The sequence below is a fragment of the Ranitomeya variabilis genome, chromosome 8, assembly GCF_051348905.1.
Source record: "Ranitomeya variabilis isolate aRanVar5 chromosome 8, aRanVar5.hap1, whole genome shotgun sequence".
Lineage (NCBI taxonomy): Eukaryota > Metazoa > Chordata > Amphibia > Anura > Dendrobatidae > Ranitomeya > Ranitomeya variabilis.
This window is the reverse complement of record NC_135239.1, coordinates 194,341,065-194,360,510: the sequence shown is the minus strand read 5'-3', so window position 1 is coordinate 194,360,510 and position 19,446 is coordinate 194,341,065. Positions and strand designations below refer to the sequence as shown.

Sequence of the window (19,446 nt, the reverse complement as noted above, 5' to 3'; positions counted from 1 at the left end):
CGATTTGGACACTGTCTACAATCCCTTGTTGGACGGGTCCTCACTGGATCAGCTGATCACTGGGAGTCCCATTACTGGGTGTTGTAATAGATGGAACAACTCTACTCAAAGTATTCTGTTTCCCTACAGCACCATCAAAGGGGAAATAAATAATTGCTCATTTCCCATTAGGCCCAAATCGAGGAATGGATGTGCATACATCTAAAGAAAAGAGATGCGTTTTGCGTCACTCTAGTTGGTAGATGAGGGTCGTCAGAGGCTCTTCTCTATTGCTTATGTATGATTGTATATTGTAACGGTACTCTACATGACTTTATATGACCTGCTACCGGCAAAGTTTACAAGTGATGATGATGTTCTATGCTTCACGCATATTATTAACTAAACATATGTCGAACCAGTGCCTAATTTTTGGCTGATAAATTGTGGCATACTTTTTTCTTTTTTTCTGGTCCAGAAAGGGATGTTTTCCAGCACCAAAGTAAATGAGTTAAAATTTTGCCTTTAATCATATTGGATAAAAAAAATGAAAAAAAGAAAACCCATAATACTTATGTATTGCAACCCTTAATTATAGCTACGATTAAAGGTTGTTCAACCTGAAATTCGTAAGCATTATGGTTTTTTGTTTTTTAATGTGTGAACATTCTCCTATTTTGTTTACCCTATATGATTAAAGGCTAAGTTTTAACTACTTTCCTTTGGTGCTGGAGAATATCCCCTTTTGGTCTATTGAGAACTATTTGACCTGGAAGCCAGACCAGTGCATACTCCGTGCACCACACCCGGACCACGGAGGGTCTATCTGGAGGTCTCCTGAGATACTTATCTCTAACACAACTGGAGGGCTGAGTTGACACTTTTTCTAATTTTTTGTATACTTTTTTATGAATTTTATTAGTCGATTACACTTTTGAATACATCAATATGCAAAGCACCACACATTGTATTTTTATGTATGAATCAACGACAGTCATTCAACTGAATAGTTCTTCGAAACTGAACCTTGGGGAGCATTCACACTTCGGTGTATCACATATATGTTCTGTTTTGGGTATTTTTTTGGCGAATAGAACCCAAACCAATGGGGAGATAGAACAGTACTAACTATGTTCCAGTTTGTGGTTCCAAATCGCCCATTCAAGTCAATTGTTTTTTGATTTACAAACAGCACACAAATGCCATCGGTGTTGAATCCTAGTAATGTCCGTTTTTTATTGTCTAATGGGTAAGAGAAGCTTGGGAACTTTTTTTTTTTTTAACAAAAAAAAAATCTCTGATACCATTACGGTGGTATAAAAAAAAGGATGAAAATTGGATAAAAAACACAAATCAAAATTGACATTTAAATTAGCCCTTAATTGTTTTGTTTAGGCCAACAAACTCGCATGGTTTCCTCCTCTAAAAATCAAGTTTTCATTATTGATTCAACCATATTATCAACCGATGATGGTATTTTCTTTGAACCCTATTCTTGTCTATACCCTTTTTATACATACCTATTTTTCTGTATATATACTTTGATCTAAAAAAAATTTTATACCTAGTATAACACTATATTGTATACTACTGTAGTATATTACTCCATATTTGACATCTTCCAATCTTATAAAGCATGTTTACTACTATTTTTGGGTCAGTTATATTACAGGGTAAGGCTGCAATTTTTCTTTTAGAATTTTTGGGCAAAACGATGGCTTATTTTTACCGGATTTTGCATACAAAGAATGCTAAATGTTTTTTAACCACTTTTTCGTAATTGCAATAATACATATTTTACTCTTCGTTTTAGAGGTAGGGTACCCTACCCTATAAGCTCGTTGTGCAGGTTGATGAATGAGAACACCATGTCAGTGTTGCTAAGTGGAAATGAAATATGAATCTCTAAACAGTATTTTAGAAGTGCATTGCTCAAGAGACATCTTGCTCTGCAGGGGTGGCAGTCTGCGGTGACACAGCTTCGAGCATTTTTCACAGGCAAGAAGCAAAATTAACCCTCTTAGAGGGAAGAATTATTTCGACAGCTTGATCAAAGCTCATTTGTATGTGTATGTGTTCTGTTAATATTCTTGTAATTTAAAGCAAATTGATAACACGTCGGATATGCAAAACCCGCAGCAAGTTATTACGCTTCAGGTCGTATCCGACATGCTGAAAAGCAAACACCCATAGAATGAATTACAAGGAGGCAATTATAGTAGGTGTCTTTGTGTTTCCGGTTATATTTATATAAGTCAAGTGCAGATTTTTTTATTTTATTATTATTTTTTAATACATATTCCTTAAAAAAAAAGGTAAGTTGACATATGTTTTATTATGGTGCTACATTTTGTATTATTTTATCATTTCAAATTTTGCTTCTTTTTCTCTCTTTTTTTATATTTATTTTGAGCAATTTAATTAATGTGTTTAAATAAAAAAATAAATAAAATTAGTTTTTCAAATTGGAATTTAAAAAAAAAAAAAAAAAATAGGATTGGGCTTTTATTAAACTTTTGTTGCTTTATTTTTTACTGTGTGTCTGGAGAACTTTTATCTGTTTTTCAGCAATGGTACACCAGTTCAATGAATGTTGTTTGCACATGGCTCACTGACCGTATGGACCTTCAACTTCATATCTATCAGCTGAAAACCCTCATTAGGATTGTCAAGGTATATTATTTTTATTTTATATATTTAACATATGTAATGCTTGTCTTATTTTTATTTTTTTTGTGACTGGTTATCTTGTTTTCTTTTTTCTATCTTCTTAAGATTTTACACTTAGTATGCTTATTATTTTATTTTTTTATTTTAAATCAAATTAATTAAAATAATTTGTATTTTCGAAAGAAGAAACAAAGAATTATTAAAATTACTATTACTCATCATAAAGTAATACGTAATAATTTAATAAAATTACTATTACAAAATATATAAAGTAATTATTTAATAAAATGACTTTACACGTAATATATAAAGTAATAAGTAATTATTTAACAAAATAAAAATGAAAAAATATATAAAGTAATTAGTTAATGAAATGACTCTTACACGTAATATATAAAGTAAGAAGTAATTATTTAATAAAATAAAAATGACAAAATATATAAAGTAATTAGTTAATGAAATGACTTTTACACGTAATATATAAAGTAATAAGTAACTATTGAATAAAATAAATATAAAATATATAACGTAATTATTTAATAAAATGACCATTACACATAATATATCAAGTAATCATTTAATAAAATGACTATTACACATACAATATAAATAAGTAATTATCTAATAAATTATACTATTAGACATAATATATAAAGTAATTATTTAATTAAAAAAATGACTATTAGACATAATAAATACAGCAATAATTATTTAATAAAATGACTTTAACATATTAAATAATGTAACATGAAATAAATAAAAACCAATTCATGAAATATGAAATCATGAAATCATGAAACGATATATCAGCTAGAAATTTGCAATGAGATAGTTTACCTTTACTGTGCTGCTCTTTTGCTTTGTGCCTTATATAATTAACTAATGGATATTATAATTTTTTTTATTGAATTAATTTATTTTTATTCTGATTTTGATAAAGACATTTTGCTAACTTTCCAATAATTTTACTAAAAAATAAAAAAGTAAAATATATAAATAATATAAATATATTATATATATCATATTTTTTTTAGAATTTCATATACTTGCTAAAAAAAATGCTTCCGTTAGCGATGCAAATATTCCTTCGCAGCACGACTTAATGTATTCAATGATCATTAAACAAAATGCAAATCGATATTGTTCTCATAATTAACTGAAGTCGTCTCTCTTACAATGGGTGTTTACACTGAACTATAAGAGATCACAAAGGTGAGATCACATACCCGGAAAGTATATTTTTATTCCTGTGTATGCGTGTCTTAGGCTAATGATAATTATTTCAGTGTGAAATCACAGTGGTTTACCATGAAATAAGATTGTAGGAGAGCTTACTCAATTAAAGAACGTTCATTCCAGCTAAAGTGCATTTGGTTTTAATCTTAGACTGCTATTTCCGGATCTTAAGAAATTAACTGGGAAAAAAAAAATAATTAAAAATTTAAATATTTTTTTACCTATTTTGACCCTTTTTATATAGCTTTTCTTTAAGATTTATAAAGAAATTGTACTATATATGTTTATGTACAGTATTAGCGTTTGACATCTTAAGACGTTATTGAAATATGGAACGTTTTTCCGAGCGTTGTGCCGTCCCCAGGTACAGAAGTTGTAATATTAATTATATCGGCTTATTATGCAGGTGTTATGACACTTGTGTTTTAAACTGCTAATAATGATACCTTGTTTTGTGAATTCCAATGACATCAAGTTTTTTTTTTCCCCTTCCTCTTTCGCTGAGACGTCAGGCATCGGTTATAAATAGCTTTTGCCGCTGCTTCTTCATCACCACAAATCTGTTACAGTGGGATGCACGATAACGATTGTGACGCATCGTGATAATACGTAGAGTTCAGACAACTCACATTTAGTCATGAATTTATTTCAGTTGGGTTAAAAACTTTGGATATTTCGCTTCCCTCCAAATACAGTTTCTTAAAATAATTATCATTTTATGTTGCTCTTTTGAAGTTAAAGAAAAATATTTCGAAATATTTAATCAAGTGTTAGTGACAAGGTCCTTTAATCGTAACACCAACCGACCCCTCAGGGAAACGTGTAAATCCCTTAGAAAAATTAATGTTTGTTAGATATTAATGATGAGCGAACGTGCTTGGATAAGGAGTTATCGGAGCATACTCGTGTGCCAACCGAGTGTCTTTGGCATGCTCGAAAACTAAGTTCGAGTCCTCGCGGTGGTTTGAAAGCCGCAACACATGCAGGGATTACCTGTTTGATAGGTAATCCCTGCATGTGTCGAACAGCCACGAGACATGCAGCCGCAGGGACTCAAAAATAGTTTTTGAGCGCTCCAAAGTCACTTGGTTAGCACTAGTGTTGAGCATTCCGATACCGCAAGTATCGGGTATCGGCCGATACTTGCGGTATCGGAATTCCGATACCGAGTTCCAATATTTTTGTGATATCGGAAATCGGAATCGGAAGTTCCCAGTGTATGGTTCCCAGGGTCTGGAGGAGAGGAGACTCTCCTTCAGGCCCTGGGATCCATATTCATGTTAAAAATAAAGAATTAAAATAAAAAATATGGATATACTCACCCGTCCGGCGGCCCCTGGACCTTACCGCTGTTAACCGGCAGCCTCGTTCCTAAGAATGCGGAGTTTAGGACCTGCGATGACGTCGCGGCTTGTGATTGGTCGCGTGAGCGGTCCCATGAGCGGTCACGCGACCAATCACAAGCCGCGACGTCAGCCACGACGTCATCTAAGGTCCTAAACTCCTCATTCTTAGGAACGGAGGCTGCCAGTTAACAGCGGTAAGGCCCAGGGGCCGCCGGACGGGCGAGTATATCCATATTTTTTATTTTAATTCTTTATTTTTTACATGAATATGGATCCCAGGGCCTGAAGGAGAGTTTCCTCTCCTTCAGACCCTGGGAACCATCCAGGATACCTTCCGATACTTGAGTCCCATTGACTTGTATCGGTATCGGCAATATCCGATATTTTTCGGGTATCGGCCGATACTATCCGATACCGATACTTTCAAGTATCGGAAGGTATCGCTCAACACTAGTTAGCACCCAAGCATGCTTGAATATGCACTAATAGATATGCATTAAAACCATTAAAAAAACTAAACCATGCAAGGTGATAGACATAGAAAATATGTTAAATACCTCATAAGAGGTAATAATATAGACCTGTGATATAATAGTCCTATGGAACAGTGAGGACATAGGGATATCTGGTCCACTAACACCAGGAATCCCTATATTGATAACCTATACTGATACTGCCTAGCCAAGGGGTTGGTACCCTGTAATCAGACGAGATGTGGTGCCACTGCTCAGACAGTGGCTCTACCTACTGTTTATAGCCCTGTCAAACTCTACCATAATGGAGACCCAAATATAAATAATAGTTGGGGATAGTAAACTGAGATCTTGTAAGATAGTTCAGATGAAATACTGAGAGCCAACAAGTCTGTAATAAAGATCATAGTTGAAATGAAAAAGAAAATAACTTAATGTTCATCACTTGTGCCTCAACGTGTTTCCCCATGTTCCAAGGTTCATCAGGAGGCTTGATGTTTGGAGGAGCAGGCAATAGAATTCATAGATCCATCATGGAGTGCATAAGCGATTAACGTTAACTATTATTAGGAGGTATTTACATTTGGGTAAAATATTTCTATAGGACATCAGTTACGTTAGGCAACCAACTGACTCCTACAAAAATTTGCCCATTACCACAGCCTAAAGTAGAACTCACTGGGGCAGACTTCTGCTCATAAAAGAGTGCGGATCAAAGATGTTACAAGTCATTTAAGTGGGTTGAATGGGCAAAAAGAAAAGTTTTGCAGAGGCTTGGATTAATAAAAAATAAAAACAAACTAAGGGTTCATTCAAACGTGATTTTTCTAGATATGAGAAAAACAGACCATTTTGTTAGAGAGAGTTGACCAGATTGTGGTCCAAGCATCATGAGTAGTGTTGAGCATTCCGATACCGCAAATGTTCCGATACCGAGATCCGATACTTTTGTGGTATCGGGAATCGGAATCGGAAGTTTCCAGTGTATGGTTCCCAGGGTCTGAAGGAGAGGAAACTCTCCTTCAGGCCCTGGGATCCATATGAATGTGTAAAATAAAGAATTAAAATAAAAAATATTGATATACTCACCTGTCCGGAGGCCCCTGGACATCACCGCTGGTAACCGGCAGCCTTCTTTGTTTAAAATGAGCGCGTTCAGCACCTTCCATGACGTCACGGCTTCTGATTGGTCACGTGCCGCTCATGTGACCGCCAAGCGACCAATCACAAGCCGCGACGTCATCCCTCAGGTCCTAAATTCCCTTCTAGGAATTTAGGACCTGAGGGATGACGTCACGGCTTGTGATTGGTCGCGTGAGCGGTCACATGGGCGGCCGCGACCAATCACAAGCCGTGACGTCATCTAAGGCCCTGAACACGCTCATTCTTAAGAAGGAAGGCTGCCGGAAAGAACCAGGGCGCGTCTGAGGGTGAGTATATACCTAATAGGAATATACTCACCCTCGGCTTCTTTCCGGCAGCCTTCCTTCCTAAGAATGAGCGCGCTCAGGGCCTTAGATGACGTCACGGCTTGTGATTGGTCGCGGCCGCCCATGTGACTGCCACGCGACCAATCACAAGCCGTGACGTAATTCTCAGGTCCTAAATTCCTAATTCTAGGAATTTAGGACCTGAGAATTACGTCACGGCTTGTGATTGGTCGCGTGGCGGTCACATGGGCGGCCGCGACCAATCAGAAGCCGTGACGTCATGGAAGGCCCTGAACGCGCTCATTTTATGCAAAGAAGGCTGCCGGTTACCAGCGGTAAGGTCCAGGCTGCGTCGGAGAGGTGAGTATATCAATATTTTTTATTTTAATTCTTTATTTTACACATTAATATGGATCCCAGGGCCTGAAGGAGAGTTTCCTCTCCTTCAGACCCTGGGAACCATCAGGGATACCTTCCGATACTTGAGTCCCATTGACTTGTATTGGTATCGGGTATCGGTATCGGATCAGATCCGATACTTTGCCGGTATCGGCCGATACTTTCCGATACCGATACTTTCAAGTATCGGACGGTATCGCTCAACACTAATCATGAGCTTTACTCATACGTGAGGGAAAAAAAGATTTCTCCACCTACTCTTTTCCGACAGTCAGTGAAAATTGGACCACACTCAGATGTCACCTGACTGAAGTCCGATTTTTTTCACCAACCCATAGACTTGCATTGCTGATTTTGATACAGCTCTTGGATCAAAATCAGACATGAATCTGCAAATTTCACAGACATGTGAATGGTCCCATAGACTATCACAGGTACATGTGCTATCTGTGAAAAACACGAATGGCACTCAAATGCAAAAATTGAACATCTGAATGAGACCTTATTGCTACTCACCTACCAACACCAAACTGGATGCAGGACAGGACGCTGTGGTGCAGGAAGTCAAGACATCACCATTCCACTAGCTGCAGGAACGCTGCGGCTTGTGATTGGCTGCAGCGATCAGGTGACTTCATCGGTGTGCCATTGGATTTTTTTTGATGATGTCCTATTCAAAGTTACTTGACCACTGCAGACAATCACAGACCAGAGCAGTCCTGTGACTCGTAGAATGTGGGTGTACCCACTCACGGCATGCAGTCGGACCACAAATTGGCATGTACTAGTTCCATGTGGGCACCCTTGAGAACTTTTCTTTTTGACCAGACAACCACTTTAACAAAGGGCAAATGACATATGAGGAAAAATGATTTTAATATGATCATTTGCTCACCATGCAGTCTACATATTGCTTTCAGTATTCCCTATTTAATTGGGGAGATATGCTGCTGACAACTATTATCAAGGGGCTTTCATAAGCGATCCAATCAGCCAACGAATAAGCATTTTTCTTATTCCTTGGCTTTTAGGTGGTATAATGAAAAAGGAGAAATATAAATCCGCTTACCACTACACTACAAGAAATGCCACAGTGTCATATTGGTCGGTGCATGGAATCTTCCAGACCAGCAACCTCAAGCAGATAACGAAGTAATGAAGGACATGGAAGAAGGGATAAGTTCCAGCACTGCAGAAATATAGTGTAGGTAAAGAAAAATCACTTTCATTACCAAGCTTAATTAATTAAAAGATGTAGGAAAAATATAAAAGAAAGAGGAAAAACTGATATGAACTTACGCGTTTCGGATTATAACGAGTCCTTAATCATAGGTCTGAAACGCATAAGTTTATATTCGTTTTTTCCTCTTTTATATTTTTTCATACTTTTTTAATGACGCAAGCTTCGTAATAAAGGTAATTTTTAACTAAATATACAGTATATGGAACTTAAACCTTCCTCCCCTTCCTTCATTACTTTGTTGTAATAGGAGCTGCTACAGGACCTGAGCATGTTACCCCCGACCTCCATTGAGAGGTCTTCCCTTGGGCATGCTCAGAAGGAGAAAAGCAGGACTTAGTCCCAGGAGTGCCAGCTCGCCGCTGAACAGTACTGGTTATAATGGCTGAACCTGGAAGGGCAGCAGTAACCAAACGTGCAGTATCTGTCCGAGCCAGGCGCTGGGACCGACGTCTCCGCTGAGTGGGTTCCACTGCGGCTGGAGAAGAATGGAAGACCGCAGCGGACATGGTTCGAGATTCCCTCTGTGCAGCAGCAGGAACTCGACACCTAACATCGGGCAGCTGGAATTCAGTTTCTCAATGCTTTTGTTAAACAGGGAGATAAGCCACTGCCAGAAGATTTTAGCAGTGGCTTCCACATAGAGAGCACAGCAATGCTTGACTGAGCTGATTGTTCTTGTGTATGAGGGAGTCAGGAGAGATAGCTGTTGGCCGAATGATTTGGCCGCCAGCAATCTAAGGCCAGGAAGACACTGGAATTTTTGCTTCAACACAGATTTCACAGCCCAAAATCCCTCTATTCCACTGCAACATTGCAGCTAAACTCAGATGAATGGGGTCTTATTGCAATCCCTAAGGTACCATGACAATCAAGTTTCAAGAAATCCACATGCTTTTGACTTTTTACAACTTGATAATCATAATCACGGTACCCAATAAATTGCAATTTGACCCCATTCACCTGCATTTCATTGGGATATAGAAACTGCAGAGAGCGACCTGTGTCAAGGCCAAAGCTGCCATGTAGATTCGGCCTCATGGGAATGGCCAACATATGGAATCATGAGTACTACCAAGCCTTGGGCACATGTATGATACGGTATATTGCTCCGGTATGGCATTGTATTACAGCACTAGTCTCCAAAAGGGAAAATCCTTTTAGTAGAGACTATCTGTAATTTGGCATCTGATGGAAGACAGTACTTTTCGTATAAAATTTCTGAGAAAAAAATCACCAAAAGATCCATTAAAAAATACATTATAACAAAAACAATATTTTTTATAAGTAAATAATTAAAAAGTACATAAAAGTGGTATTGCCATTTCCAAAATGACCCGACTATATATTGATCATGTTATTTTACCTGCATTTTAAAAAATAGAGTTAACAAATAAATCAAAATAATGGAATTATTTTATATTTATTCTGCTCCCCCCAAAAACATAACCAATAACAAAAAAGTCATATGTAACCTAAAAAGGTGCTAATGAAACTGCCATTGGATCCTAAAAAAGTCAAGTCCTCATACAGCAGAGTTGATAGAAAAAAACTAAAAAAGATAAACGTTTTCGTGTCTATAATGTAAAATTAGCAAAACATGAAAAAAATAAATGAATTAGGTATACAGTATATTTGCTATCTCCATAATTGTATGTCGAATGACATAAAATAAAAAAAAAAAAAAAAAAAATAATCTAAAATATTGCAGAGGTCCTGTTTTTGACATCACTCTCCCCTAAAATAAATAAATATAGAGATATACAGATATGTTATATTAACCCATCCTCTGTATCTAGCTATCGCCCTATATCACTTCTCCCCTATGCCTCAAAACTACTGGAACAACATGTCCATCTTGAACTGTCCTCCCATCTATCTACCTGCTCCCTCTTCGACCGCTTTCAATCAGGCTTCCGGTCACACCACTCCACTGAAACTGCCCTAACTAAGGTCACCAATGACCTATTAACCGCCAAGAGCAAGCGGCACTACTCTATCCTCCTCCTCCTGGACCTGTCCTCTGCCTTTGACACAGTGGACCATTCCCTATTGCTGCAGACCCTCTCATCCCTTGGCATCACAGACTTGGCCCTATCCTGGATCTCGTCATACCTAACAGACCGGATATTCAGCATCTCCCACTCACACACCACCTCCTCACCTCGCCCCCTATCTGTCGGAGTCCCGCATGGTTCAGCTCTAGGGCCCCTGCTCTTCTCCATTTACACCTTTGGCCTGTGACAGCTCATACAATCTCACGGCTTTCAGTATCATCTCTATGCTGATGACACACAGATGTACATCTCTGGACCAGATATCACAACCCTACTAACCAGAATCCCTCAATGTCTATCTGCTATTTCATCCTTCTTCTCCGCTAGATTTCTAAAACTTAACATGGACAAAACAGAATTCATCATCTTTCCCCCATCTCACATGACCTCCCCAACGAACCTATCCATTACAGTAAACGGCTGCCCACTCTCCCCAGTCCCACAAGCTCGCTGTCTTGGGGTAATCCTTGACACTGATCTCTCCTTCAAACCACATATCCAAGCCCTTTCCACTTCCTGCCGCCTCCAACTCAAAAATATTTCACGGATCTGTACATTCCTAAACCAAGAATCTGCAAAAACCCTAGTCCATGCCCTCATCATCTCCCGCCTCAACGGCTGTAACCTCCTGCTCTGTGGCCTCCCCTCTAACACTCTCGCACCCCTCCAATCTATTCTAAACTCTGCTGCCTGACTAATCCACCTGTCCCCCCGCTATTCCCCGGCCTCTCCCCTCTGTCAATCCCTGCACTGGTTCCCCATTACCCAGAGACTCCAGTACAAAAGCCTAACCATGACATACAAAGCCATCCACAACCTGTCTCCTCCATACATCTGTGACCTCGTCTCCCGGTACTTTCCTGCACGCAACCTCCGATCCTCACAAGATCTCCTTCTCTACTCCCCTCTTATCTCCTCTTCCCACAATCGCATACAAGATTTCTCTCGTGCATCCCCCCTACTCTGGAACTCTCTACCACAACATATCAGACTCTCACCTACCATCGAAACCTTCAAAAATAACCTGAAGACCCACCTCTTCCAAGAAGCCTACAACCTGCAGTAACCACCGATTGACCAAACCGCTGCACGACCAGCTCTACCCTCACCTACTGTATCCTCACCCATCCCTTGTAGATTGTGAGCCCTCGCGGGCAGGGTCCTCTCTCCTCCTGTACCAGTCGTGACTTGTATTGTTCAAGATTATTGTACTTGTTTTTATTATGTATACCCCTCCTCACATGTAAAGCGCCATGGAAAAAATGGCGCTATAATAATAAATAATAATAATATTATACATTTTATGTCATCACAATTGTACTGACCCTTTAATAAAGTATAAAAAAAATTCCACCAGCTGAATGCTGGACAAAAAGCCCTAAAAAGCAAGTATAAAATATTTCAGAATTGCTGTTTTTATCATCACCTTCCCCCTAAAAAAATTCTAAAAGTTTTTCAAAACAGGATATGCAAGTTAAAATCACTGAATTATAAAATAATATATATTTTTATTTAATAGCATAGTTTATGTACTAAATAAAAATGATAGCTTACATGCATTACGTACATACCGTCAGACTTTGATACTCGGCTGAGAAAATCTGCTATATCAGTCCTATTTATGTATAACTCTTGTCAATTCTTGGAAATTGCCACTTGTCACAACATTTGGTGAAGGTGTTTTTGCCTCGCTAGGGTTAAAATCACAGAATCATCACCTCATTAAACAAGTCACTAATAAGTTATGCCTATCGGGAACATAATGGGCTGTAGTAGTGCCATGTGTAAACCTGTAAAAAATTCTACTGTTACAGTGAAATTGGTGTGAAGAGAGAAAATTCTAAAACATCGCCATCGTTGCCGATGTATCAACTTCATTTTCACCTTATTTACTACCAGCCGTTATCATTAGCGGATAATTGCATCTTAGGAGAAGCTAAAAACTATGTCCTTATTGAAAAAATGTGCCAGGAACCAGAAAGTTCATAGAAAATTTCTAAATTTATTTTTTATGAATTTTCTGGTCCTGCCACAATTTTTCTTTCTTGGTCATCATGCATTACGGTATAAGTACTTTACAGGACACAGTACCCCTTTCCAGGTTTTACAAATATTTGATGTTTATGTCCTTATTGAGTTAAAGCCTCCTTCGACTGGTTATTGGGTCAGAAAAAGATAATCCGGTGTGTTTCTAAATGTATTTTTTATGAATTTTTCGGTCCTGGCACAATTTTTTTTCGTGGACATCATGCATTATAAGTACTTTACGGGACATGGTACCCTTTTCCGGGTTTTACAAGTATTTGATGTTTTTGTCCTTATTGAGTTAAAACCTCCTTCGACTGGTTATTGGATCAAAAAAAGATCAGCCGGTGTGGATCTATGCTGCATAAATATCTTTATCCCTCTTTGTAGAAAACCTATCGAGATTTCCGATTACAAGGCGTGCTGGACTCAACGTTAAACAGCAAGACCTACGATACGATCCGAAACCGGCTAACGGTGGAGGAGGCAACGGCTTCAGTCAGCGAAGGTGGAGGCCTCCAAGGCATAACCATGAAGGACAGCGATGAAGAAGATGAAGAAGATGATTAAATGATCCGGTTGTAGAGTCTCTATGGGATGTAGCCCGTTACCCAGTGCATGTCTGTTAGCCACATTAGGGAATTTTCTGTCCGCTCCAAATGCCCATACCAATTTTACCAATACAATTCTCATTCTAGCTGTGTGATGACAAAAAGAAAAAACAACGCACTACATTTGGTTCATGGGTTTCCCGACTTCAAATCTATAGGTTCATAAGCAATATAGAGCACCATTGTTTAATACGGTTAATTGAAATATATAGGAAAACATCCTAGGTATGTCCCTGTTTTCAGCAAAAAAAAAAAAATCCAACGCTTCATTCCTGTAATGTATTTACGTCGATGGTAAATTATTGTGCCTATGAGTGATAGTAATGTCATTTCTGTTGCGTGGATGCCATCCGCTCAAATGAATGAAACAATAGAGGCTTTATTTCCACCCTTGACCCCCGAAAAAGAAAAATGAAAAATTAAAGAAAGAGGCTACACCCAATGAGGTTTATCTACGGTGATATATCATTGACACTCCGAGGTTTATCTCATCCGAATCTCTAAAAGTCATACACTTTTACTTGAACATTCTGTTAGTTGCCTAGAGGTTACATATCGGCGGATTAGTATTCCAAAAAAAACCCACAACTGTTCTCGTCATAGATCAGAGACAACCGAACAAGCAACCATTGAAAAAAAAAAAAAGGAAAAAAAAAAAAGAAAAACTATTTTATGTTAACGTCTCTATAAATGTTACATTTTGTTTAGGTTTTAATAAAAGTGTATGTATAAAAAAAAATCTAAAAAAAAGACAACTTTAATAACAGACTTAGACTATAAACTGTGTTTATAAGAATATACAATACTTATTTCCGTAGATTGTAACCTTAATTTACATAATTTTGTGTTCACAATTGTTTTTATATCTGCCATGTACATTGCATTTTGACCAGTAACTGCATGTCACCGGGGTCCCTCAAGAAGCTTTTTATCTGTGTAAAATAGTGGATCCATCTTGCTTTTGCCTTACAAAAGCCTACAGTTGTAAAAGTGTAAGGACTGTGGCTTCTCAATAAATAACTATTCAGATGTCCTAAGTGTGGTGTCATCACTTATTGAGATATAAATCTAAAAAAATAAAAATGACCGTCACTTCCAAACAGAAAGATGAGTGTGAACAGGTGCAAGCTAGGAGACCCACTATATATGTAACCGACAAAGTAACGCAATAGCATGCAAACATGGATTATATGAAATTGGAATTGCATTACTGCCATGGAAAATAAGTTAAAAATGAAGATGTTAAGCGCATAATTTGACTACTTCATTTTTTCCCAACAGCCAACGACAAGGCGATCTTCTTTGCGGGAACTAGTGATGAGTGAACGTGTTGGGATAAGGTGTTATCGGAGCTTGTTCGGGTGCTAACCATGTGACTTCGGTGTGCTAGAATAATATGTTGGAGTCCCCGCGGCTGCAGGTCTCGCGGCTGTTCGACAGCCATAACACATGCAGGTTTTGGCTGTTTGTTAGCCAATACTTGCATTAGGTGAACAATGGAGCCGCGAGGACTCAAATATATTTTTCAAGCACACTGAAGACACTCGGTTAGCAACCGAGCATGCTACGATAACACCTTGTCCTAGCACGTTCGCTTATCACTACTGGGAACCCAAACTCTCTCAGGCTGGAAGCTTACAATTATATGGGCAGGATGGATCAAGCTGTGATTAAAACCACCATAGTCTGATGGGTAGATCAATCAGAAGGCATATGTATACAACTAGCAATATATTGAGATATAGTTACGTTGATGACCCATTGAAACAGAAGAGGACACAGACTGAACTGTGCAATAACAATATATGGATCCTCTGCAGTCCAATAGCTCATCGTAAGGCGCCATTCCCTCTGATTTTGAGGTTGAAGCTATGAGGCCCCTGTGTGACTGCCCATGTTGCACCAATGGTATATTCTTCCGCACACTCAAGGTCACGACACAATAGGGTCATTCTTTACGTTTTGCCATCTATGTGCCCTGCAGTTTGATTGACACACACATGCTGCAGAGCTGTCAATCAAATTGCAGAGGAAGTGATTATAGCTGCGCTCTGTATAGTGAGCGGTGACTGTAACCACTGCTTGCACAGCCCCTATGACTGGACGCTAGTCACGGCAGGGAGGATATAAGTTGATTTTCTCCATGCACCAGTAAGGCAGCCTAGCTAGATTTTAATGCTATTTACTTGCAGATTAACCATATCTCTGCTGGTAAATAACACTTCTGGACACAACAGGTTCCCTTTAAAGAAGCACTCCAGTGTTTTATTGTTATTGCAGCAGTGGAGTGTTGATGCTAATCTAAATTCCATGTCCATAGCCTCATACTTACCAGACGCCATTTTCATCTTTTATCCGCAGCACTCCAGTCGGTCTCCAGCAGTTTGTGACCAGTCGGATCGCTCCATTGTTTGCTGTAGTGAGCCGGAGCTCATTTTTCGATGCAAGTTTATGAGAGCTTTGTTCTGGCTCTCGTAGACTTACGTTGAGAGCTTGTGATCGTTATCTCTGACTTCCAACAAGTCAGAGGTTGCGGTCACAAAATGGCTGTACGGGACCGTAATGGCGCTGGGAAGAGCTAAAGATGTTGGGTGGTAAGTATAATACTAGGTGCAAGGATCGTATGATAGCAGTACCAATCCAACTGAAATGGAAAAAAAAATTGATGATGTATTGCTTTCAAGAAGTTTTACACTGAAAAGCTACAGGCCTCTATTGGTTAGCGCTATGTTAAAATTATAAAATCAGATAGTATCCTTTCCAGGTCCAGCCCCAGCTCTCCCCTGCTGCTCTGGGATCTGTGCACTAGCAGCAGTTCAGCTGTCATGGCTAAAAAGCTCATTACCACTGCAGCCAATCACTGTGCTCATTGGCTCTGCCAATGTTTATGACATAAGCTGCTGAGCTCAGAGATTGGCTGCAGCGGTGAGGTGCACTGTTGTTGTGATGGCACCACTGCATCTAGCACAGAGATCAGAGCCAATGCTGTAACCAATTCCTACACATGCGATGAAGTTTGTTAACGTACTCCTAACTAAAACTTAAAAGTTTTTGGGATACAAATTATGGCCGTTGGAAATAATTTAAATACACAGGCTTGATGATTTCCAACAATCTCCAAGGTTTAAAGGAGTATTCATTTATTTTATACCCTTCACGAATATAGGCGTTCTGTACATAAATGTAGGTGGTTCATACATACTAATAAAATAAATATAAATAATAATTATTATAATAATGGAATAAATAAAAATGGAAGAATTCATGGCTGCAAAATAAGTAGAAGGCACTCTGTGTGTCCACCACGCTTAGTCACACACCTCATCAGATCTTTGTTCCGAACATTCGTCATGACTCACGTCACGAGAGCTACCACACCCTGTGAACTTTGGCAGGCCTGAAGACATTAATCCCATTCCTTACTCTAACCTGTCATTAGATAAATGCTGCCCATACCACAGGCAACATGAATCAGAGCCTGTTGGGCTCTCATTGACAGGTCTATCCTATGTATTTACACTATGAGAGATCTGTCAATGAATTGGAGTAAGGTGGGCAGAAGTCGGCCACGGGATGCATCGGATTAATCAAATATCGATAGTCTTCAAAGTACCTTTACACTGAAATGCCACTGTTTTTCATTGTAAAATATACCTGGCTGCAATTGCACAGCCAGGCTCCAATTCTGGTTCAAACAGCATGAATCTAAGGACAGGTTTCCTTCAATATATTCAATGTGTCAATATCAAACAGTTTTTGGAACAGAAAAATCAACGAAAATATTGCTAAAAGCATAACTTGTCTTGACACATTTTTTTTCCATTTTGTTCTTTAAAAGTGTTTCATGCCAAATCAAGATTGTATACACAGACTTAAAGTTTTTACATAATCAGGGAATGAAATCTCAGGTTGTCACAAAGTAGGGAGAATATATGGACCTAGAATTAAATAATATGTTGACATGTGACTAACAGTCGGCAGAAGGAAAACTTGACGCTTATGGAACAGAGATGAGCTAATAAATTTGAATGGAATTTAACTTTTACAAAAATCGGCATTTGCCAAAATGTGGATTTTTTTTTGTTTCCTTGGGAATTCAGAAAAATGATGGCCATTTTTTGAACCATAATGGATCATCAAAAAGTTAAAAAATCCTCATGCTTTACCACTCACCTCTCCGGCAAATGCTAGTCACCGCCGCCATTAAGGTCCAAGTCGCATATTCAGATCACCCGTTACTCACACTGGAATCTTCGAGCAACTAAAGCCATGCCAAGTCTTTTGGCTTTCATGGGGTTTGTAGGATTCTGCACATGCTCGTAGTAAGGTCACGGCACTCATCATGATGTCATGGTGAAGTGACAGCCATGCCAGGTAAGACAGTGCTCTAAAAGATCCGATATAGCAAGTGAAATTTTCTACAACTTCCCATCAAATTCTCTACTTTGTTCCTTGAGAGAATCTTCTTATATACACAACTATTTTTAGTTGTCCTACTCATCATATTGACAAAATAGAAGGAAACCTTAAAATAACAGACTTTTTTTATCAGCAAATCTAAGTCATCAAGATACGAGAGAAACTTTACATTACTGGAGGTTGGATTGCTAAGTTCACCACCAGTGATCACCAGAGGTTCCACTTTTGGGAAGTAGTAGTATGGAATGGAGGCCAAACATGCACTATACCACATCATACAACTGCAGTATGGGAAGTACATAAATCACCAAGTGACTATTCTTAACTAGTGTTGAACATTCCGATAGCGCAAGTATCAGGTATCGGCCGATATTTGCGGTATCGGAATTCCGATACCGAGTTCCGATATTTTTGTCATATCGGAATCGGAAGTTCCCAGTGTATGGTTCCCAGGGTCTGGAGGAGAGGAGACTCTCCTTCAGGCCCTGGGATCCATATTCATGTAAAAAATAAAGAATAAAAATAAAAAATATGGATATACTCACCCCTCCGGCGGACCCTGGACCTTAGCGGTGTAACCTGCAGCCTCCGTTCCTAAGAATGCAGTGAGTGTAGGACCTGCGATGACATCGCGGCTTGTGATTGGCCGCGTGAGCGGTCACATGAGCGGTCACGCGACCAATCACAAGCCGCGACGTCATCGAAGGTCCTTCACTCTGCATTCTTAGGAACGGAGGCTGCCGGTTACTTCGCTAAGGAGGGGTGAGTATATCCATATTTTTTATTTTTATTCTTTATTTTTTACATGAATATGGATCCCAGGGCCTGAAGGAGAGTTTCCTCTCCTTCAGACCCTGGGAACCATCCAGGATACCTTCCGATATTTGTGTCCCATTGACTTGTATTGGTATCGGGTATCGGTATCGGCGAGATCCGATATTTTGCCGGTATCGGCCGATCCAATCCGATACCGATACTTTCTAATATCGGAAGGTATCGCTCAACACTATTCTTAACTGATGTTGGACTTCCGATAAAGATGTTTGCAGTGGCAAAACGTAAGCCAGACTGTTGTGAACTCCGTTTTCAGGCTCCCTCTTGTGGTCACAGATGGTATGTGTGACTTTGGTTTTTTGGCTCCCCCTGGTGGTTTGGTTTATTATCCTGCGGGTCTGCTGGATCAGCTGCCTTGTTATTCACCAGGGAGGCTCCTATTTAGCTCTGCTTCACTTCCACTTGTTGCCGGCTGTCAATGTATTCAGTGCTATTCTGATTACTCCTGATTATCTCGTTTTCTGCCTCTTCAGGATAAGCTAAGTTCTGTTTGAATATTTTTTGCTCATCTGCCTGCAATATGATTTCTGTGTATGATGAGTCTAGTCCAGCTTGCTAACATGTGATTTCTTTTTGCTGGTAAGCTCTGGGGTACGGAGTTGCTTCCCCCGCACCGTTAGTTGGTGCGGGGGCTCGAGCAATCTCTGCGTGGATATTTTGAATAGGGTTTTTTATTGACCGCACAGTTTCCTTCCTATTTTCTGCTATCTAGTATTAGCGGGCCTCA

The 19,446-nt window shown here is 39.0% G+C and overlaps 1 protein-coding gene across 20 annotated transcripts in view; it reads left to right on the top strand.

The window, feature by feature from the left end:
* CADPS (calcium dependent secretion activator) overlaps positions 1-14,499 on the top strand; it is a 434,847-nt gene extending 420,348 nt beyond the window's left edge. For all 20 annotated transcript variants that reach the window (XM_077275863.1, XM_077275861.1, XM_077275860.1 and 17 more), the window contains 2 exons: positions 2,548-2,652; positions 13,246-14,499. In XM_077275863.1, coding sequence (XP_077131978.1) covers positions 2,548-2,652; positions 13,246-13,425 — 285 coding nt within the window. In that variant the 3' untranslated portion in view covers positions 13,426-14,499. The remainder of the gene's footprint in view (positions 1-2,547; positions 2,653-13,245) is intronic.
* Positions 14,500-19,446: the final 4,947 nt, after the last annotated feature.